The following is a 21,879-nucleotide window of genomic DNA, read 5'->3' on the forward strand; positions in this document are numbered from 1 at the left end:
TGGAATCCAGAATCTGAATTTTTTCTATAGGAAGTCCTAGTTTTTTTCGTATAGAAAAAAATTCATCAATTGCAGGGGTCTCAGTTTTTTCTATAAAAAAAAAAAAACAAATCTTGGGTCGGGGTGTTTTTTTTATAGAAAAAAATTTCAAGACACCAGGGACTAAAGAAAAAACAAGGTCAAAATTCAATAATATCTGTCAGGTAGAGCCTTTTAATTCTGTAATGCACACATTAAATCGGTCGGGACATTTATATCGAACTGTATGTTACAAATTGTCTGTTGGTTGTTTGTTATGTTCTAAGAAAATTAAATAGGAGTGGGCTAGGAACATACTAAAAAATAAGCGGGATTGATCAAATTATGCGATAGTTGTCACCCTCCTGTAATGCTAAATTACAGCCACATCCATGCGACTTAAATCTTCAAAATATCGAAAACAAGGCGAGACCTTTATATATATTTTGATGAATATATAGACAATACGAATTTATTTCCACAATTTTCTGAAAATATGGTTTTTACCACCCAGGAGTCCAGATCTCCAATTTACAGCCACTTCGGTTGGGAAATGGTTAAAAGACATTCAAAGTAACGAAAAGTTGGTCATTTTGATATGGGACACTTGTCCTTTTGGATAAATAAAAAAGAGGAATGCAAACTGAAGCCACATCGATAAGAAAACGCGACTAAAATCTCGAAAAAACACCGATAGTTTTGCAGGATCTTCATATTTGATGGTTTTCATCCTCCAGGAATCAGCAATCCAATGAAAATTCTGTATCTTTATATGGATGCAATGTCAAATGATGTACTCATGCCGCACCCTTCACCGTCCCAGAACTCTCACGGCCAATTAATGCGGCTAAAACTTTCACCGAAAATGGAGTGGTGCCATTATATTGGGGGTTATATCCAAACCTAAAGAATGCTGTGTTTTTTTTTCTGAACACAGCATTTTTACATTTTCCTACTTCAAAGGAAAAATACCGCCTAAAACTTCAATGTGTCACCGTTAGAAAAATCCTTCAATGGTTTATTTTGTGGAAAGTCCAACTTTTGAAAAAAAACAGTGCCTTTAATGGTCATCATACGGCAAGCCGGGCAAAAGAGTAAACGATGTCCAAAATAGGTTGTGGACAAAAAAACACACACACTCACTACCACTCACAATATGTTTAGAATGTGGACCATGTGATCAAGATCAAACGGGGAGTTCGGTTATGAGGTTAAATAAAAACCATACTGAAGAGGGAATTCACTTGGATCACAAAAGGGAAGCCAAATAGGCAATATGAAAGGAATAAAAAAAAATGAAAAATAAAGAAAAAACTGGGACTCTTTCTTCTGGAGATTCTTTACCGAAGATAGATAATGTTCAACAACTGACAATAAGGTAACAACAACAAACTGACTGAAGTCAGTCAATTTTCAACAACAATCAGCCAGCAAACAGCGATCAATGAGGCCATAATAAAACCAGTAAGGAAAGTAGTAAAATCGGACTGGGCCGACTATATGATACCCTTCACCACTTTGGGTATAGTTTACATATGTATCCTAACAGACGATGCGTTTTGTGAATCTATATCTGAACCGATTTCAGGGAAACTTGCCAGAGACTAATTTATATAAAATCAGTACGTTATGTCAATCGGCCTAACTATGGATCATTTCACGAAGCTTAGCAACATCATTCTAGACTTAATTCAGTACCCTATACCAAAATTCGTGCAAATCGAAAGATATATAGGGTCTTTGGTGCACAAATTACCTTAAATCGGATGAAAATACATATATCTAAATCTGAACCGATTTTCAAGAAACTTGGCAAACATCATCCTCGATCTTATTCATAACTCTGTGCCAAATTTCGTGCACATCAAAATATTTCCAGGGTCTTTAGTGGACTATTTACCTAAAATCGGGCGAAGCTATATATGGGAGCTATATCTAAATCTGAACCGATTTTCACGAAACTGCACACATCATTCTATACTTAATTTAGTACGCTGTGCCATATATCGTGCAAATCGAAAGATATATAGGGACTTTGGTACACAATTAACCTTAAATCGGACGAATATATGTGGGAGCTTTATCTAAATCTGAACCGATTTTAACGAAATTTGGCAAACATCATTCTTGATCTTATTCATAACTTTGTGCCAAATTTCGTGCACATCAAAATATTTCCAGGGACTTTAGTGGACTATTTACCTAAAATCGGGCGAAGCTATATATGGGAGCTATATCTAAATCTGAACCGATTTGCACGAAACTTGGCAAACATCATTCTCGATCTTATTCATAACTCTGTGCCAAATTTCGTGCACATCAAAAGATTTCAAGGGACTTTAGTGGACTATTTACCTAAAATCGGGCGAAGCTATATGTGGGGGTATATCTACTAAATCTGAACCGATTTTCACGAAACTTTGCACATATCATTCTAGACTTAATTTAGTACGTTTTGCCAAATTTCTTGCAAATCGAGAGATATGTAGAGACGTTGGTGCACTATTTACCTTAAATCGGACGAAGATATATGTGGGAGCTATATCTAAATCTGAATCGATTTTCGCAAAACTTTGCACACATCATTCGTGACCTTATTCATTACGCTGTGCCAAATTTCGTGCAAATTGAAAGATGTATAGGGACTTTGGTGCACCATTTACCTTAAATCGGACGAAAATATATATAGGAGCTATATCTAAATCTAAACGGATTTTTCCCAATTTCTATAGGGTTCGTCCTTGCGCCAAACAAATGAGCTGTGCCAAATTTCATATAATTCGGATCATAAATGCGACCTGTACTTTGTTTACAATTTAACATGGACAGAAAGACGGACGGACATTCATAAATCGACTTAGAAAATGATTCTATGCATATTCTCAAAAGGAATAGTGTGTCTATCTCGTTTCCTTTTGCTGGTTACAAACATATGCACAAAGACATAATACCCTGTACCACAGTGTGGTGAAGGGTATAAAAACTTCAGATTGCCAACATCAAACACCAACAGCAACAATAACAACAATTTCTTTCCATCTTTGAGGAATGTGAATAGTTGTCTGTCTGGCCAGGAGTTGAAGTCAGGCTTATTATGGCAGGATCATGAAGTATATGAACACTTTTGTTGCAATACGTCTTGTTGTTGTTGTTATTATTGTTAAGCATGATTATTGCCCTCAACTCAAAATGCGCAGACGCACATCAATCTCAGTATTGCAGCTATTCAATAGACTATGATACCAAATAAACACACAAACATATACATATACATACAGGAGACCATGGGACCATTGGCTGCGGTAGTCCCAGGCCTTTCAATTCCCTGCCTTACCTTCAGATTCAACATCAGCATCAACAATGAAAACGTGCTGCCAAAAAGGAATAACAACACAGCTTTTCGATGTTGTTTACAATGGGAAGGTTTTTTCCTTACGTCTTTGGCTAATACTGTTAGCCTTTGTTGTCGTCGCCGCTGTTGTTGTTGTTTTTGCGTTTCTTTCGGCCAATGCTGATATATGCCATAGATTTGTTGTAATGACCATAAACAGCAAATTTAGTTCAGTTCAGTTTTTCATATCTCTTTCTTTTGGTTTTTTCCTGGACTTTCTGTTCGTTCGTTGGCTGCTATGGCTTGCTTGTTATCGAAACGACTTAGTCTCTCTCTTGCCAGTGGACCATACCAGCCGCACAACATTGTTACCAAAAAATGTAAAAGGAAAAGACAAAACGCCAATAAGGAAGGCACAACAGCAACAGTTAACCATTCGTCTATCCATCCATCAATAAGTGAATGAAATAAACGTTTCGTTTTTTTCTTCGTTGGTTCGTGCATTCGTTCGTTTGAATTATTGTTATTGTTATTAACTTTGTCAATGGCTATAGCTGGCCATTCGTTTTACCACCAATGACAGGAAGAATTTAAACGGTTTTTGTTTGGGTTAAACGGGTAAACCGGTAAACAAAAAACGAAAATTCCAAATGTGTTGCATTGCTGATATGTATTGAGGGCTATTGGGTGGCATTTCGCCGAAATAAAAGAGTTTCCAAAACGGACTTGACAAAACTGAATTTCATTTGGGAATGAATCTTTGCGCTAATCATCGAACTGTGATTTAACATTTTCATCAAGATGAAGTGCTCGAACGGAAAACATATGATAATTATACAAGTTAAAACTAAGTTCGGCCCGATCGAACATTTATACCCACCAACCAAATTACAGTCAATTTAGCTGGTAAACTTGTCCAAAATGCCTAAAATACCGAGGGGAGCTACCCAGAAACTTGGGTCAATATTAATAATTTTTGGTACGAAGAACAAATTGAAAATGAGTCTTCCAAAGTGGGTCTGGCAGTAAACGGCGAGAAGACCAAGCTGATGGTATCAACGCGCAAGACGTCCAGTAGACTCGAACTGTGGAACTTGAGAACTACAGCTTCGAGGTAGTTAATGACTTTATATACCTTGGTACCGCCATAAATAAAACGAATGACATCAGTTTTGAAATTCGGAGAAGGATTGTGATGGCCAACAGATGCTACTATGGTCTAAGTAAGCAGTTTAGAAACAAGACAACTTCCCGCCAGACCAAAATCAAACTTTACAAGACGCTGATACTACCCGTGCTATTATATGGATCACATGCATGGGTACTTGCGCAATCAGATGAGGCAGCTCTTTGGGTGTTTGAGAAAAAAATTCTCCGAAAGATCTACGGGCCGATCTGCGTCGACGGTGAATATCGGCGTCAAATGAACCACGAGTTTTACAATTTATACGCGGACATCGACATAGTCAGTCGTATTGAGCTGCAGCGACTACGGTGGCTAGGCCATGTTGTGCGGATGAATGAAAATACCCCATCTCAAAAGGCATATAAAAATGAGCCTACTGATGGTTCCCGTAGAAGGGGAAGGCTACGAATTAGATGGAAAGACCAAGTAGAAAACAACATCTTCCAAATTGGAGGACTTGCGCACAAGACCGACGCGCTTGGAAATCTTTTTTAAGCTTGGCTTATGGAACAACCGTTCTGTAACAAGCCACCTAAGTAAGTAAGTTGGAACGAGGAGTGTTATACAATGAGAACCCCAATATACGGTAGAGAAATTTGACTAAAACACAAAAATACCGAATATTTGGCGGATACCATAATATGGGACTATACTGAAACGTCAGTGAATATTAATAATTTTTTATAATGTTGCGATAGACAGAAGGCATTCATCCAGTGTTTTAGACGTTCGATCGGTCCGGGGAGCGAATATAGATTCGGACCATTAACTTGTAGCAGTCAAGGTTCGCACTCGTTTTAATGTAACAAGGATGCGATCTAAACGGAAACTCGACGTCGAAAAACTGCAAACACGTAGTCACTGAAGCCTTATCCGCTCAACTTAACCACTTGCTAGTGGAAAGAACTCCTTGTCTCGATGATAATATAGAAGCACAATGGCTAATAATTGCCAACCAAAGACCACCATCAAGAAACCCATGATACGATCAGGAGTGTCGAATGCTACTGTGGTGAAAACACAGCGTATGGGGCAACCCTGCAAACAGTAGCAACACGCAATGCGAGAGAAAATTATCGGGAGAAAAGAAAGAGAGGCGAAACGTATTTTCAGAAAAAGAAGAAAGAACAAGAAAAACGTGAGTGCGAGCAAATCGAGATGTACGGGACTCAGACAGCATGTTGAGGATCTGGAAGGAGCCTTTTACAAAGCTTCTGGTATCAAATGGTAAACTTGAAGAAGTTTTTGGCGTGATGACGGTATAGATTGTATACCACGTAGTCGATATGAGGTCATAATAGCAATTAGTCGGCTGAAGAATAATACCAGCCGAAATATTCAATACCGGTGGTCAATTTGGTTAAAGGAATGCATGCCCAATAATTGGAACCACAGTATCCTGTATCTCGTCAAAAAAGGTTGACAAGACGATATGTGCCAACTATTATTGAATCATACCCATGCGGATTCAGACATGGCAAATCCACTATAGACCAGATTTTCACTCGGCGCCAAATCATGGAAAAGACCCACGAAAACCACATCGACTAATTTCACACATTCGTCGACTATTAAGCCACATTAGGCAGCCCAATACGCTCAGAGGTGTTTAAAGCCATATCTAGGTCCGGCAAAATTAATACGGCTATGCTGGTTAAAGTCGACAAGGACGTCTAGGAACCCTTAATAAATGGCTGTACGCCAAACAGCATATATTCCCGCCCACGGCGACGACATCGACATTATGGGTCGAACATTGCGGGCGGTAACAGCCACATTTGAACAAATTGAAAAGGTGTCCGCCAAAGTGGGACTGGCAGTAAACGGCGAGTAGACCAAGCTGATGGTATCAACACGAGCAAAATGTTCAGTAGACTAGTACCAATTGTGGAACTTGAAAACTACAGCTTCGAACTGAATGAATTTTTATACCGCCGCACTGTTAAACATTTAATTTCAGATACCCGTTCGAAATCTATATGGAAGCTATGGCTGCATAAGCACCTATTTCAACAAAACGCAATAACGTCATTCACGTCTCAATTTTATACGATGTGAACCGATGAACCGATGTGAACTGAACCGATTTTCACGAAACTTAACACACATCGTTCTGGACTTCATTTAGTACGCTATGCCAAATTTCGTTCACATCGAATATATAGGGACATTGGACGAAATATATATGGTAGCTATATCTAAATCTGAACCGATTTTCCCGAAACTCAACCGAACCGATTTCTAGACTCAATTCATTACGCTATGCCAAATTTCGTGCAAATCGAAGGATATAAAGGGACTTTGGTGTACTATTTACCTAAAATCGGTCAAAAATATATATGGGAGCTATACCTAAATCTGAACCGATTGCCATGAAATTTCCCGAATTTTCCCAAAACTTACCACTCATCATTCTAGACTCAATTCAGTACGTTATGCCAAATTTCGTGGAAATCGAATGACATATACGTACTTTGGTGCACCATTTTCTTAAAATCGGATGAAAATATATATGGGAGCTATATCTAAATCTGAACCGATTTTTCCCAATTTCAATAGGGTTCGTCCCTGGGCCAAATAAATGAGCTGTGCCAAATTTCATCCAATTCGAATCAAAAATGCAACCTTTACTTTGTTTACAATTTAACATGGCAGTCAGGCGGACGGACGGACATGCATAAATCGACTTAAACAGTGATTCTATGCATATTCTCAAAAGGAACCATGTGTCCGTCTCATTTCCATTTGCTTGTTACAAATATTGATCCTTTTTGATGGAAGATGATACCCAATGTGATTTCACAGTACCAAATTATAGGTAACTCGGGCGAAAATGTGTTAAAAATCCCCAAATAATTCGTTATATGGGTGCTATCCTGAAAATTAAACCAAAATCATTTTCGGTAGAAAGATTTGATACCTAATGAGGACTCAAAATACCATACAACTGCCCATTCGGGTGAAAACATGGCAAAAATCCCGAAAATACTGAATATTTAAGGGCTATACCAAATCGTGGACGGACAGACAGACGGACCTGAATAAGTCGATATAGAAATATACTCTAATAAAAATATATATAATTTATGAGGTCTCCTGTGAAGATTTCGAGGAGTTGCCAACCCAATGACAAATTTAATATACTTCCACTTTATCTCGAAGCCTATATGAAGGTGTATCTAATTAACACTCCTAAAGTAATCTAAACTAATTCACTGCCCGTTTTAACACTTTTACACAAAAATTGCCAAAAGAATTACGAGTTATTTTCATAAGAAACTATACCCACGTCAATTTTATATGAAATACTGTAAGGAATTTTCATTTTCCCATTAAAACCACAACAATGTTTCTTCCAAAAAGATTTTAGAGGTTAAACAGAAAAACTAATAATTGTTTTTCCCATTCGCGAAATTCCTTCCTTCTTTTCGCCAACTAGACACGAAACTGTCACAAAACGTGCAATTATGTCATGCTTTGGCGGACAATATCTTTGAAAAGTGTTAAATTGGTTATTTACATTTATTTGTTGAGCCCTTAGGTTAAACAACTGGCTGTTGTTGGCCTGTCTAACCTTTTTAACGGCGGCAATTTTTTTTTTAGATACAAACAAACGATACAAGTAAAGCCACAGAAAGGGGGGGGGAAACCAAAACTTCAACTATGACTAATACAAACGGTTTGTTAAAATGCAGTGTAAATCAGTTTTCTATGGAAATAAAATGTTTGTTAGGATTTTCTGTTGCAGAACGAAACGGAAAAGGAATGTTGTTGTTAGAATGGGGGATTTTTTTCTTTTCGCATAAAATTCAGGAGAAGTAATGGTTAGGGTTTTACGCTGTAGGCATTAAAATTAAAGAGAACAACTTGTTGGTAAAAATCGGAAATAAGAGATTTTTTTCGGGACTTTTTTATAAAATGTTCAAACCTTTATTATTGACAAAAGTTTCAGGGTATCCCCATATAACGGTATTCTGGGGAAAAGTTTTCAATCAACTTGGATGTAATTTTGTATTTTGGGTTCTCATGTTATGTCACATTTTCGTACTAAAAATTTTAAATTTGAAAGTACCATTATGAGGATTACTGGCACGGTTTCCAATGAAATAGGTTCTAATTTGGTACGTTGGATTCTCATTGGCTGTCAAATCTCACTACCAAAAACATCAGTATTGAACTCCGTTTTTTATAGCCCCATATAACGGTAGTCTCACTATTAGATATTTCAAGAATGTTAGTAATATTTTTCTCACTCATTTTTACGATATGTTCAAGAAGTTATATTCGGTATAAAAAGTTTGGACGGGCCCAACTTAACATCGTTTTTACTTGTTATACCCTTCACCACACTGTGGTACAGGAAACGAGAAAGATACATTGTTCCTTTTGAAAATATGCTTAAAATCACTTTCTAAGTCGATTTAAGCATGTCCGTCCGTCCGTCTGTCCATGTTAATTTGTAAACAAAGTACAGATCGCATTTATGATCCGAATTGGATAAAATTTGTCACAGGTCACATATTTCATCCAAGGCGGACCCTATTGAAATTGGAGAAAATACTTTCCTCCAATATTATCTAAATAGTGCATCAATCTCCTAATTTTTTCCGATTGAGGCACAATTTTGCACTACGTACTGAATTATTTCCAGTTTTGTTAAAATCGGTTCAGATTTAGATATAGCTCCCATATATAATTTCGTTCGATTTTATGTGAATGATGCACAAATTTTTGCACAGCATACCGAATTGGGTACACATTGATGTATGCGAAGTTTTGTTGCAATCGGTTCAGATTTAGATATAGCTTCCATATATAGTTTCATCCCAATATTTGTCCGATTGGGACTAAATTTAACACAGCATATTGAATTATTTCCAGACTCATGTCTGCGAAGTTTTGTTAAAATCGGTTCAGATTTAGATATTGCTCCAAAATATAGTATCGTCCGATTTAATGTGAAAGATACACCAAACTCTCAATTTTTTGTCCAATTGGGACAAAATTTTGCACAGCATACTAAATTATGTCCAGACTGATGTATGTGAAGTTTTGTTAAAATCCATTCAGATTTAGATCTAGCTCCCACATATAGTTTCGTCCGATTTTATGTGAATGATGCACCAAATTCTCAATATTTGTCCGATTGAGACAACATTTTGCGTAACGTACTGAATTAGGTCCAGAATAATGTATGCGAAGTTTTGTTGCAATTCGGTTCAGAATTATTTAATTTTATTTGTTTAGAGTGATGTATATTAAAGTTGCAAAAACCAAATGGTGTATGCATCGGTTGCTCAATAAGGTCCATGTGTTTATATATAGCTTCCATGCATAATTATGTTCGGTTTCATACAAATGGTACACCAAAGAATCCATGTCTGCCTGTTTGTCATGCAATTTGTCATTAATTTCAGAATGGTTCAAATATCAATGTAGATCACTCATTTATTTTCGCCCTATTCCATGGTTCCTCAAAAGATGCTATGTCTGTTCTTTCTACAGGATATTGTATATAATAATATCTTTTGTATGTACCCAAAGTGGTGAAGGGTCTCATGTAGTAGGCCCGCCCGACTTTTGTACTTTTCTTACTGGTTTTATTATAGTTTATTATAGTTTCTTGACCGTGTTTTTCTGCCGAATTCGCTGAAATTTGGTACGTTGGGTTCTTATTGGGTACTAAATGTCTCCACCAAAAATTATAAATATAGGTCCACTTTTTCGGGTAGCCCCCATATAACGGCACCTCCTAATTTTCAGTATTTTGGGGGTTTTGATCGTATTTTTCTACCGGATTGGCTGTAATTTAGTATTTGGAGTTCTTAATAGGTACAATTTATCTCCACAAAAAATTATGAATATAGGTCCATTTTTTCGGGTAGCCCCCATATAAGGGTATCCCCAATATTCGGTATTTTAGGGTTCTTGAGCGCGTTTTTCAACCGAATTCGCTGCAATTTGGTATTTTGTAGTCGTATATGGTAACAAATCTCCCTACCAAAAATTATTTATATTCGCCCCCTTTTTGGCGTAGTCCCCATATAACCCCCTTTTTTATATTAAAATAGTTATCTAATTTGTTCCGCGTTTTGGGTTTGGTTCTAAGAGTCTGTCGTCATCATTTAGCCTGCGGAGGATATCGAGATAAAGCTAGAACGTAAGGTTCGATAATGAACTATAACCCGCATTTAGGCCTAGCCCCTGTGTCGGAAGTATCAGAAGGAGTGCACCGATAGTCCACATCTTTGAACCTGAACTAAGTTTGGAAGAAATAATAATAGGCACAGGTTGGATGAAATCAAAATCTGGAAACATGTGTGGGAGGTATCAGAAGGAGTGCACCGATAGAAATAATAATAAGCACAGGTTGGATGAAATCAAAATCTGGAACATGGTTCAAATGTATGGTTTACATAACCGCGTTGTAAAAATGTCGGTATAGGTCCAATTTTTGGTAATTTCCCTACATTTTCAAGTACCTGTCAGAGGGTATCCAAAGTTCGCCTTTTCACTTGTTTATATTATAAACAATTTAATTGAAAACGTGTCCAAACTCCCTAGAATACCAAATAATGACGTGTACCGTTGTAAGGGGCTATTCTAAAGAGTGGATATGTATCAAGCATTTTTGTGGGGAGGTTTAGCATGGGAACACAAAGTACCAAATAACAGTCAATATGTCCAAAAACGCGTGCCAAAAATCATAAAAATATCAAATATTTGGGAGCACCGTTATTTAGGGGGCTATTCCAAAACGTGGACTGATATATCCTATTTCCAATACCAAGCATCCATGAGGTAGTAATAACGTAGTTGTAAAATTTCAAAGCTCTGTCAATTATTGTGAATTCTACAGTGATTTATACAGATGCACAGACAGAATATTTCGAGGTGTTGCAAACGGAATGAAAAATTGTATATACACGATGTTCAAAAGTGAACATCGATATATCGTATGAAAAAAAAAAATCATTTGAAAAATATGTGTAACAATTTCAAAATTTTCTCCCATTGTGGGGAAGGAAAGACCATGAAGAGTGTACCGTTATTCCACATCTTCAAACTTGATCTAAGTTTATGTTGTCTGAAATGGATTTGGTCCAAAGAAACATGGGGTCTAAATACGATATTTCGATGAACCACATTTTTGTCGTAGCAAAGTGTAGACAACCTCATTAGCCAAGGGGCTGATATAGTTGTGATTGGTATCAATAATACTAATTACAAAGAAAATATGTGTCGGTAAATTTGACTTGACTTTACCCACCAAACCCAGCATAACTTTAGCTTGGGGAAAAATATAAAAATCCCTTTATTTCTTTATTCTGTTGGAGTCTTGAATAACTTTCTCCTGACTAATTAGTTAATTTACCTACCTGGCTCAGTAAATAGAATATTTAGAAATAAAAATGACAAATAAAATCTGATACTATTTCCCAAATAATATACAATTTAATAAGACCTAACTTTCATCTAATCAATTTAATTATCTCCTTCAATATTATTGAAAAACAAAAAAGGTAATTTCAAATAGTTACCAATTTGTTTAATGATCCGACCCCACACGAAAAAACACAGCAATTTGAGCTACTGTTTTCTTGTTTTTTCTTAACCACACAAATTTATTTTATTTTAATTGGCCACTATTAAATAATTTACTGTATTTCAAATATAAATTTAAACTTCTTAACATGTTCGGCAATTAAAATTTCCAATAAAAATAAATAAAACTTTCCCATAGCCCAGCTATCAGCAACAGCCGCCTGATATACTTGCTTACCAAGTCATTAGATATTAAAATATGCACAAGATTTAGTTTTCCTTTTTATTCGGGAGGAAAAACCCAAAAACAATTTTCAAAATGCATTTAACATGTCTATCCCACATCTCAGCTATCCAGGTTAGTTGGGTTTATGGCTATCAAAGGTGATGTTGATCGGCAGCAGCGGCAGCCACTATTATCATATCGGAAACATGCAGACACAAAAACCGTGGAAGAAAAACTTACCACCACCACAACCATGGCCACGAGAAACCCGATTAACATATTCATGTTATTTTGTTTTATTTTATTAAAAAACAATAAGCCAGCTCAGCCTCTGTAAATTATAATGACGACGATGACGATGATGGTGGTGACGACGACGACAACTAAGGCGGGCATTTAAAAACTCATAAAAATTATAGAGAGTTTTTTATTATTGCTGTTGTTGTTATAGTTTACATGAGAGCTATGCTATTCTTGTTAGCCAGAGATTTCAAGATTTTTTCCTTTCTAAGCGCAGGCGTATCTTTCTATGTGTGTACGTATGAATATACATGGGTATGCATATGAAAGTGACCACCGTCCAGCATCCTCTAACATAGTAAGCCATCAACAAGCCAACATAACCGACATCCAGCCTCTTTTTTTCTGAAAATTGCTTAACTAAAAGCGAATTGTGAATGCGCATGCGCAGCGCACTGGGCCAACCCGGTCAGACCATACATGTGCCAATAACTCGTGAAAAACCACAAGACTATGGTTTACATGTGTACGTCGTTGTTGTTGTCATAGTTGTTGTCACAATCGTCTCGGCCTACCCACCGCTGTGGTATAAATTGCCATCGGTTTCATTTGCGGTTGAAATCGACTACTCATTTGAGGAATAAAATACTAGATTACATATTTTGCTGTTGTTGTTGTTGTTAATGTCTGGAAAAAAGGCCACATTCCCTTAAAAGTTTAGCTCTTGAAAGGAAAGGAACAAAAATAACAACAACAATGTGGATAGTTTTGGCATAGATCTTGCCGAAAAGCTAAGCCAGTGACAGGAACCCTGCCAAGCAAACCTTTATTATTGTCTGTCTTTGAGAAAAAAAATGATTGTTGTTGTTGGTTGTTTTAAGGTTTTAGCCACCAACAACACCGGCCTGTTTAGGTCTCAACTTATCCATGTCATTGTTTAATGTTGCGCAAAAATAATGGAACATAATTCTTTAAATGTAATTACAAATAAAAAAAACGTTTTTTGTGGACAATGTCCATATTTATTGTTTTTATGTACTCCCGCACTATGGGTTGGTGGTTTTATATAAGGAAAGGACCAAAATCGGACTGAACAAAAAACAAGTGAAAAAAGCGTTAAGTTCGGTCGAATTTTGGATACCCTCCACCATAGGAATACGTACAGGTGTGTGAAATGAAAATATGGGGAACATACCAAAAGTAGACCTATAACGACAATTCTACCAATCGATTGTTGCAAACCATAATGTAGACCAAATACAAATTCCAGCAATTTGATTGGGGGGTTTCCTAAAAACTTAAAACCCAAAAATGTTGGCCTATATTACGAACGCATGGTAGGGTTATACATTTGTATAAAATCCTCAAAATACTGCAATTAAGAGGACAAAGTTATATGAGACATACCTAAAACGGGACCAATATTGCCATCATTGGGTGGGAATTAGCGAATATTTTGAGTTTTATAATAAGAAGGGTTATGCCTAATTAAGGATCGATATAGCTCAATTTCAAAGCTAATATTAATACTCTTCACCACACTGTGGTACACGGTGCTACGTCTTTGTGAATATGTCTGATACAGGCAAAAGGAAACGAGATAGACACATGTTTCCTCTTGATAGTACCGTCCTCTTGCATATGTCCGTCCGTCTGGCTGCCCATGTTAAGTTGTAACCAAAGTACAGGTCGCATTTATGATCCAAATTGGATAAATTTGTCACAGCTCATTTATATGGTCTAGGACGAACCCAACTGAAAACGGGGAAAATCGGTTCAGATTTAGGTATAGCTCCCATATATAGTTTAGTCCGATTTTGATATATAGTTTAGTGCACCAAAGACCCAAATTTATGCCGATTGGTTTTATATATAGGGACTATGCCCAAAAGCGGGCCGATATACTCATTCTCGAACTTGACCAACTAGGTTTTCTATCTCGATCTCCTCCAAAGAAAGAACGATTACATATATAGTTTAGTCCGATTTTGATATATAGTTTAGTGCACCAAAGACCCAAATTTATGCCGATTGGTTTTATATATAGGGACTATGCCCAAAAGCGGGCCGATATACTCACTCTCGAACCTGACTAATTTTTTCTCAATATCCACCAAAGGAAGAACGATTACAACAGATGGATAAATAGACTAAATAATTTTACAATTCCATACTATGTAGGGTGTAAACGGACAATTTCGAGTAATGAGGTAGCCTCAAAAACCGGAACAACTCTGTTAACTATTTTAATATAAACAAGTGAAAAAGCGTTAAGTTCGGCCGGGCCGAACTTTGGATACCCTCCACCATTGATATACTGACAGGTACTTGAAATGAAAATATAGGCAACAAAAAGTGACTTTTTACAAACTGATTATGTAAACCATAATGCACACCAAATACCAATTTCAGCAATTTTTAATGGATATTTATACCCTCAGCCATATGGCTAATGAGGATGTATACACTTTGATACAGTCAAAATGTGTCTAATCGAAATATTGGTTCTAGACCCCATGTTTCTTTGGAGCAAATCCGTTTCAGAAAATTTTGATTTCATCCACATTTTGCCTATCTTATTATTTCTTCTAAACTTAGTTCAAGTTCGAAGATGGGGAATATCGGTCCACTCGTGGTACGTCCAACACAGGGGTTAGGCCTAAATCCGGGCTATAGTTCATTATCGAACCTTACGTCCTAGTTTTTTATCTCGATATACACCGCAGATGAAAATATTACAACAGAGTCTTAGAACCAAACCCAAAACGCGGAACAAATTAGATAACTATTTTAATATAAAAAGGGGTTATATGGGGACTACCCCAAAAAAAGGGCGAATGTTAAAAATTTTTTGGTAGGGAGATTTTTTACCATATACGACTACAAAATACTAAATTGCAGCGAATTCGGTTGAAAAACGCGCTCAAGAACCCCAAAATACCGAAAATTAGGGAAACCCTCATATGCGGGCTACCCAAAAAAAAAAATGGGTCCATATTCATAATTTTTTGTGGAGAGATCTGGAACCTACTAAGAACTTAAAATACAAAATTACAGCCAATTCGGCGGAAAACTGCGATCAAAACCCCCAAAATACTAAAAATTCGGAGGTACCGTTATATGGGGGCTACAAGAAAAAGTGGACCTATATTTATAATTTTTTGTGGAGACATTTAGTACCCAATAAGAACCTAATATACCAAATTTCAGCGAATTCGGTTGAAAACCACACTCAAGAACCCCAAAATACCGAAAATTGGGGAGTACCCTTATATGGGGGTTACTCGAAAAAATGGGCCCATATTCATAATTATTTGTGGAGAGATTTGGAACCTGTTAAGAACTCAAAATACAAAATTACAGCCAATTCGGTGGAAAACTACGATGAAAACCCCCAAAATACTAAAAATTCGGAGGTACCGTTATATGGGGGCTACCAGAAAAAGTGGACCTATTTTTATAATTTTTTGTGGAGACATTTAGTACCCAATAAGAACTCAATGTACCAAATTTCAGCGAATTCGGTTGAAAAACGAGCTCAAGAACCCCAAAATACCGAAAATTTGGGGGTACCCTTATATGGGAGCTATGCCTAAACGTGGACCGATATATCCCATCTTCGAACTTGACCTGCCTGCAGACAAAAGACAACCCTATGCAAAATTTCAGCAGCCTTAGATCGTCTTAGAATTTTACCCTGATCAAGAATATATACTTTATAGGGTCGGAAATGAATATTTCGGTGAGTTACAAACGGAATGACAAAATTAATATACCCTCCATACTATGGTGGAGGGTATAAGAACATATACTGTATACGGTACAAAAAATAAATATTTTTAAACAATTTTTATATAAAACCACGCCTTGGTTGAAGTTAAATATATATATATATATATATATATATATATTCTATTAAAAAATCCGCTGATTGTCATTCAATTTGTTGGGATGAACTTTATACACACTCAACTATGAGATGGAAATCCAAAGTACATAAAATCGATCAGGACTTTCTTTGGGGACTATGCCATGTTAATTGCAGCCAGATGGAAACAAAATACCTAGCTATTCACACTCTGGTTGGGCTAGGAACGTGGTGGCGTGGTGGTAAAATTTGGACTTATATTAAAAATGAAGAAACATTACTATCCACGACCTCTGAATATATTGTCACTTCGGTAACAAAATTCGCCTAGGGCATTAAAGGTTATAAAGTGGCTGAACCTTCATATAGGTAGGAAGATCTTCCACCCAATGCGAACATAAATTTTTAAATTATAGATAATTCTAAAATACCGAATACGGCACACCCACATGTATTATGGGGACTACCACGATACTTTGACCAATATTAATCTTTTTGGTAATTTAGAATGAGAAATATCAAATTTAAATTCTCAAAATATTGCAAATTTGGTCAATTTTATACGAGTGCTATGCCAAAACATGGATCAAATATTGCGAGCCCTTCGTGATTTCAGCACACGGATAAAATGTGTAGACTGATTGTCGTCCTACCCCATTTTCAATATAATCTTTTCTTATAAAGCTTGATACTTTAATTTGCGAACAATGCAATTGCGGTGCTTATAGTAAACGAAACGGAAGTTTTTTTTTTAAACCATTAACAATTGAAACCCCCAAAAAGAAAAGCGAATGTGAGAAGTGAAGTGATATTTGAATGATATTCAAAATGTTAATGAAGAAGCCTAACTGCCAAGCCATGCCACACCACTCCATTCAAAACAATAAACCAATGACAACAAACAGAGTGAATGGGCAATTGAATGAGTGAATGAATGAATGACAGTGTGAGTGAATGAATGTATTTAGCATTAAACATTTAACACGTGTTGAATGCTGTTGTTGACACATGGATGATTTGTCTGTATGTCTGTCTGTACCGAACCGAACTACCGACATGCCATGCCATGGCATCTGGTTAATGTGGCTACCATTCAGGCGTTACGGCATTGCCTGCCACAGGTATGAGTGTGACAGTGAAATGGAAAGGGGGCAAATATACCCGTTAAGCCAACCAACCAACCATTCAAACAGCCAGCCAGCCAACTTCATATGCAGTTCAAACCTCATCCTCATTTTTGCTTGTTTTGTTGATTTTTTTAGTTTAAACAATGGCCTTTAAACTCTTGTTGGGAAGTGGGGGAGTGGGGGCAGGAAATCCATTGCCTCAAAACAAAAGCCAGCAGACAACAAAATTGCTGAAAAGCTAAAATACACACAAAATTTCAGCACTATTCTGGCATCCTCATACCGCACCGCTCATTCTGTTGAATGTCAAAATAAAAGCGAAACCCACAATTCTGTGGCAAAGTCACATGCATCAATGTGGCAGCCAGCAACAAGCATACGTTTTGTTGTCGCCTAAAACAAAAGCCATGGACAATACCGCACAGCAACAACAATATTCCAGGGAGAGACCTCACAAACTAAACTTTTTAAGAAGGGTATGACGGATACGCTCGCTGCACTTATAATGAAAAAATTGCCAACAGATCGGTGCTGTTGGCTTCATTGTCGATTACAGGGTAATGCGCCGGGCATTGAAATTGGTGTGGTATGCGTGTATGTATGGTTGTGCCACAGGAAAGGAAAGGTTATGTTATTTTTGTCCATGTGCAATTAGTACTCCGTTAACATGTCTTGTCGGCTAACAACACCAACAACAATGGTAATAATTGCTCGTAAAATTGAACATTTACAAAATCGTTAAAATGAAAGGCAGAGGAATCCGAACCGAAAGAATGTGAAATACTTTAAAGAGGTATCCAAGAAAGTTAATACGCTCTCACTTATATCTTGCATTTTGAGATCTTTCACTTCGAAATGGGTACGTACAGACAGATGCTAAGGTATGTTATGTTGAATATCCACACTACTTTGGTGGGCTTTCTACGAGGAAATTTCTTATCAATTTTTTGAGATTTTTCGGGAAGTGAAAGATCATAAGAGAGTGGCAGCAAATGTATTTCTTTCTGGGGAGGAGTAGTATTTTGGGATATTTATTCTGCTGATAGATTCTGTCTTGGTGGAATATGAATATCAATATCAGTATGTTTTGCAAACCGATTGGATTTTCAAAGAATTAAGTTGTAATTACTTCAGTGGGTAAAATATAGCACCAAATCTGTTGTCAAACCCAGACGAATTTAATTTTGTAATTTCCCACTTATACTCAATTTTTATTATATTTGAAGAAAACATAAATATAAATAGTATGTATTTTTATACCCTACTCAACTATGTTGTCAGGGCATTATAGCTTTGTGTAGCCCCAAAAGTTTGTAACGCCACGAAATATTGGTCCTAGACCCACCTTTAAGTATACCGATCGTCATATATCGACTAGCTGATTCGACCTAAACATGTGTGTCCGTCCGTCTGTCCATTATAATTTGTAAACACGATACAAGCCACAGTTATGGACCAATCTTCACGAAATTTTGCATGTAGGATGGGTTCGGCCCAATGAAGACCCCTATAATATTTGGTAAAGATCGCTTAATATTTAGGGGATGAAATGGACCAAATACTTAATTTTTGTTGGTTTTTCTGGTCGCTCCAGAGGCCGCAATTATGGCCCAAAAACCTCAATTTTTTACATGGAGAAGGGGATTGGGCCAAAGAATAAGCATGTCTGTTTTTATAAATATCGATCAATATTGACCGGGTCAAATGAACCCTGACTTTTGTGTGAAAAATGACAAAATTTGTATTCTATAGCGTACATATTTACACCTGAAGGACATAGACCCGAGAAGTTGATGGTGTATCAAAGATGAGTGGTTGGCCTTTAAATTGATACCAATTATATTGTCTTATGTTTTCGAATGCGGGAGTTACATTTTTTTTTTTTTTTTGTTTTTCTATTTCTTATTTTTTTATTACTTTTCCATTCATTATCACTACTGTCCAAGTAAAAATTTTAAGAATAGTGTTAAAATACACTAAGCACATAACAAAGACAGACTCATCAGCAGCAGCTTCTGTACACACACACCAATAAACTATGATGATGTTTACTTGGCGTGGGTTTGAGCCTTTCTCATTTGAGTGAGGATGTTGGACAATTCTTCACGCTTCCTCTTGGCACGGATGTGTGTGCCCAAACGGCGTTTCAAGAATTTCAAAGCACGCTTATCCTTGGAAACCTTCAACAATTCCATGGTTCTCTTCTCATAAGGAGCATGACCAACGACTTCACGGACCAAATCGCGCATGAATTTGGTGTGACGGGTTTGAATGTTCTTCAAACGGGCACCACGCAATCCCTTGACTTTCTTGGTACCGGTGTACTTGACATTCCTGACTTTGGTGGTCTTGTGTCCCTTGTTGAGACCGACACAGAGTTCGTAGCGTACTGCCATTTTGCCTTAGCAATTGTCAAAAGGCGGAAATATTTATAGGTGCTTACGTATTCATATATTCTTTAGTAACGCATTAGAGGGCGGAAATATATCGCAGATCGCTTTGAAATTTTTCATGAGGTTCCAGTTAAGGTCAAGGACAACGCCTATAAATTTCGGTGATGATCAGATAATATTTTTGGAATGAAGTGGACCGAAAACTTAATTTGTTGTGTTTTTATGGAGACGATATATAGGCCACAATTCTAAGCCGAACATCACAACAACACCCACGGTGAAGGAAATCTGAACAATTAATTAGAAGTGCTTTACTGAATATTTATAATATTCGGAAAATATGCCAGTGTAAGGCAATGGGGTGCAAATATCACGAATTATTGTCAGGCTCGGAATAAACATCCGCAGCACTTAGAGTTCCGTGGTAGTTGTGTAGGATATCGTATGGTCGGCCCCGTCCGACTACACTGCTCCGCTCACTGGTTTTAGTAGTAATTTTGTGAAATATTCACCGGTACTTAATATATTGTAGATCAGAGTAAAGTTCTAGAACAATCTACGTTATCACTCATAGGAGTTTGGCTATCGGAGTTTTACATGGTCCCCTTGAAAATATGTCTCACGATCTCAAGCGATGCTAGTCAAAATGTCCCCGATCTATTTTAGATATTTTCAAAGCCATAGTAAATGTATGTTTGACAGAAAATGTTCAATATATTAGGCTGGGGAAAAATAAATCCATTATTTTTTCGGCAGATGGCTGTACTGATAGATATCACGTTAAGTATGCTCTTTGGAAGAGTGGCATTTCGTAGTAAAAAAATGTTTGCTGTTTTTTGTTTGGTGCATTCAGTGGTGAGTTACAGGGTGTTAAAAATGGAAGTGAACAAAGAGAAAATTCGGTACATTTTACAGTTTTTCTTTGAAAAAGGCGAAAATGCAAGCCAAGAGCTAATATTGTGAATTTTGTTTATGGTTTCCATACTGTAAGAGCCAATTATGTGCAATTTTCGTAGATTCCCTACAGGAATTTTTGATGGTAAAGATGCACTTCGCACACATAAGCCGGTCGTCGAAAATTGCGATAAAATCGGAGAAATGATCGAAGTTGACCGGCCTGTTAGCAGTTGTAACATCGCCTAGGATGTAAAAATCAACCAAAAACTGTTTTAAACCATTTACAATTGACCAGAAACGGCCAGAATTGGCCAACAGGAGAGGTGTCGTGCAGTGTTGCCAAAACTTTGTTGATAAAAATGTTACATTTTGTTAAAAAAAGTGCTAAAAAATTGAGAAAGTGCTTTTAAAATTTATAGAGAGATATATATATCTTACAAATTCTATACAATTCGCTGGAATTTGACATTTTGCGTTCTTCATTCTTTGTGATAAATATCATTTCCAAAAATTATCAATATGAGTACATGTTTCGGGTTAACCTCGAACGAACGAATCCTACATCATACAGTATTTTGGTCCGGTGGGCACGTTTTTCACACAAAGGGTCCAATGGCGCAAATTCTCATTTTCCAGAAAATCGTCCAACCAAAAACAATTTTTATAAACGTTGTAGTAGAAATGTACAAACATTTGTACATTATTGCTCGCCACTGTAGCCCTCATATTAAAGGCACACTGTCCTTGACCCACATTTTAGTATACAGTCATATCTCGCCTAGCTGAGGCCATAATTATGACCTTAACACCATGAAATGTTACAATAGGAAGGGAGTCTGGCCAAAGAGTAAGCATGACTGTTTTGATGAAGATCGGTCAATATTTAGCCGGTCAAACGAGAGAAATTGATGGTATATACCAGAGGTGTTATTGATACCAATTATATAGCTGTATGTACTCGGATGTGGGAGACATACGTAAATATTTAAGAGGACCCCCCATTCTCGGTGTCAAATATTTTTATTTATTCATTTTATTTTTATTCACC

At 36.9% G+C, this 21,879-nt stretch overlaps 1 protein-coding gene across 1 annotated transcript; it reads right to left on the reverse strand.

Moving 5' to 3' along the window:
- Window positions 1-19,469: 19,469 nt before the first annotated feature.
- LOC133336558 (large ribosomal subunit protein eL36) lies at window positions 19,470-19,969 on the reverse strand. The gene has a single exon (XM_061544840.1). The coding sequence runs from the start codon at window positions 19,935-19,937 to the stop codon at window positions 19,590-19,592; it is 348 nt and encodes a 115-aa protein (XP_061400824.1). The 5' UTR covers window positions 19,938-19,969; the 3' UTR covers window positions 19,470-19,589.
- Between the last annotated feature and the right edge of the window lie 1,910 nt (window positions 19,970-21,879).

Source organism: Musca vetustissima, unplaced genomic scaffold (genome assembly GCF_032173495.1).
Source record: "Musca vetustissima isolate MV318-11 ecotype Yass unplaced genomic scaffold, APGP_CSIRO_Mvet_v1 utg357, whole genome shotgun sequence".
In the NCBI taxonomy this organism is placed as follows: domain Eukaryota; kingdom Metazoa; phylum Arthropoda; class Insecta; order Diptera; family Muscidae; genus Musca; species Musca vetustissima.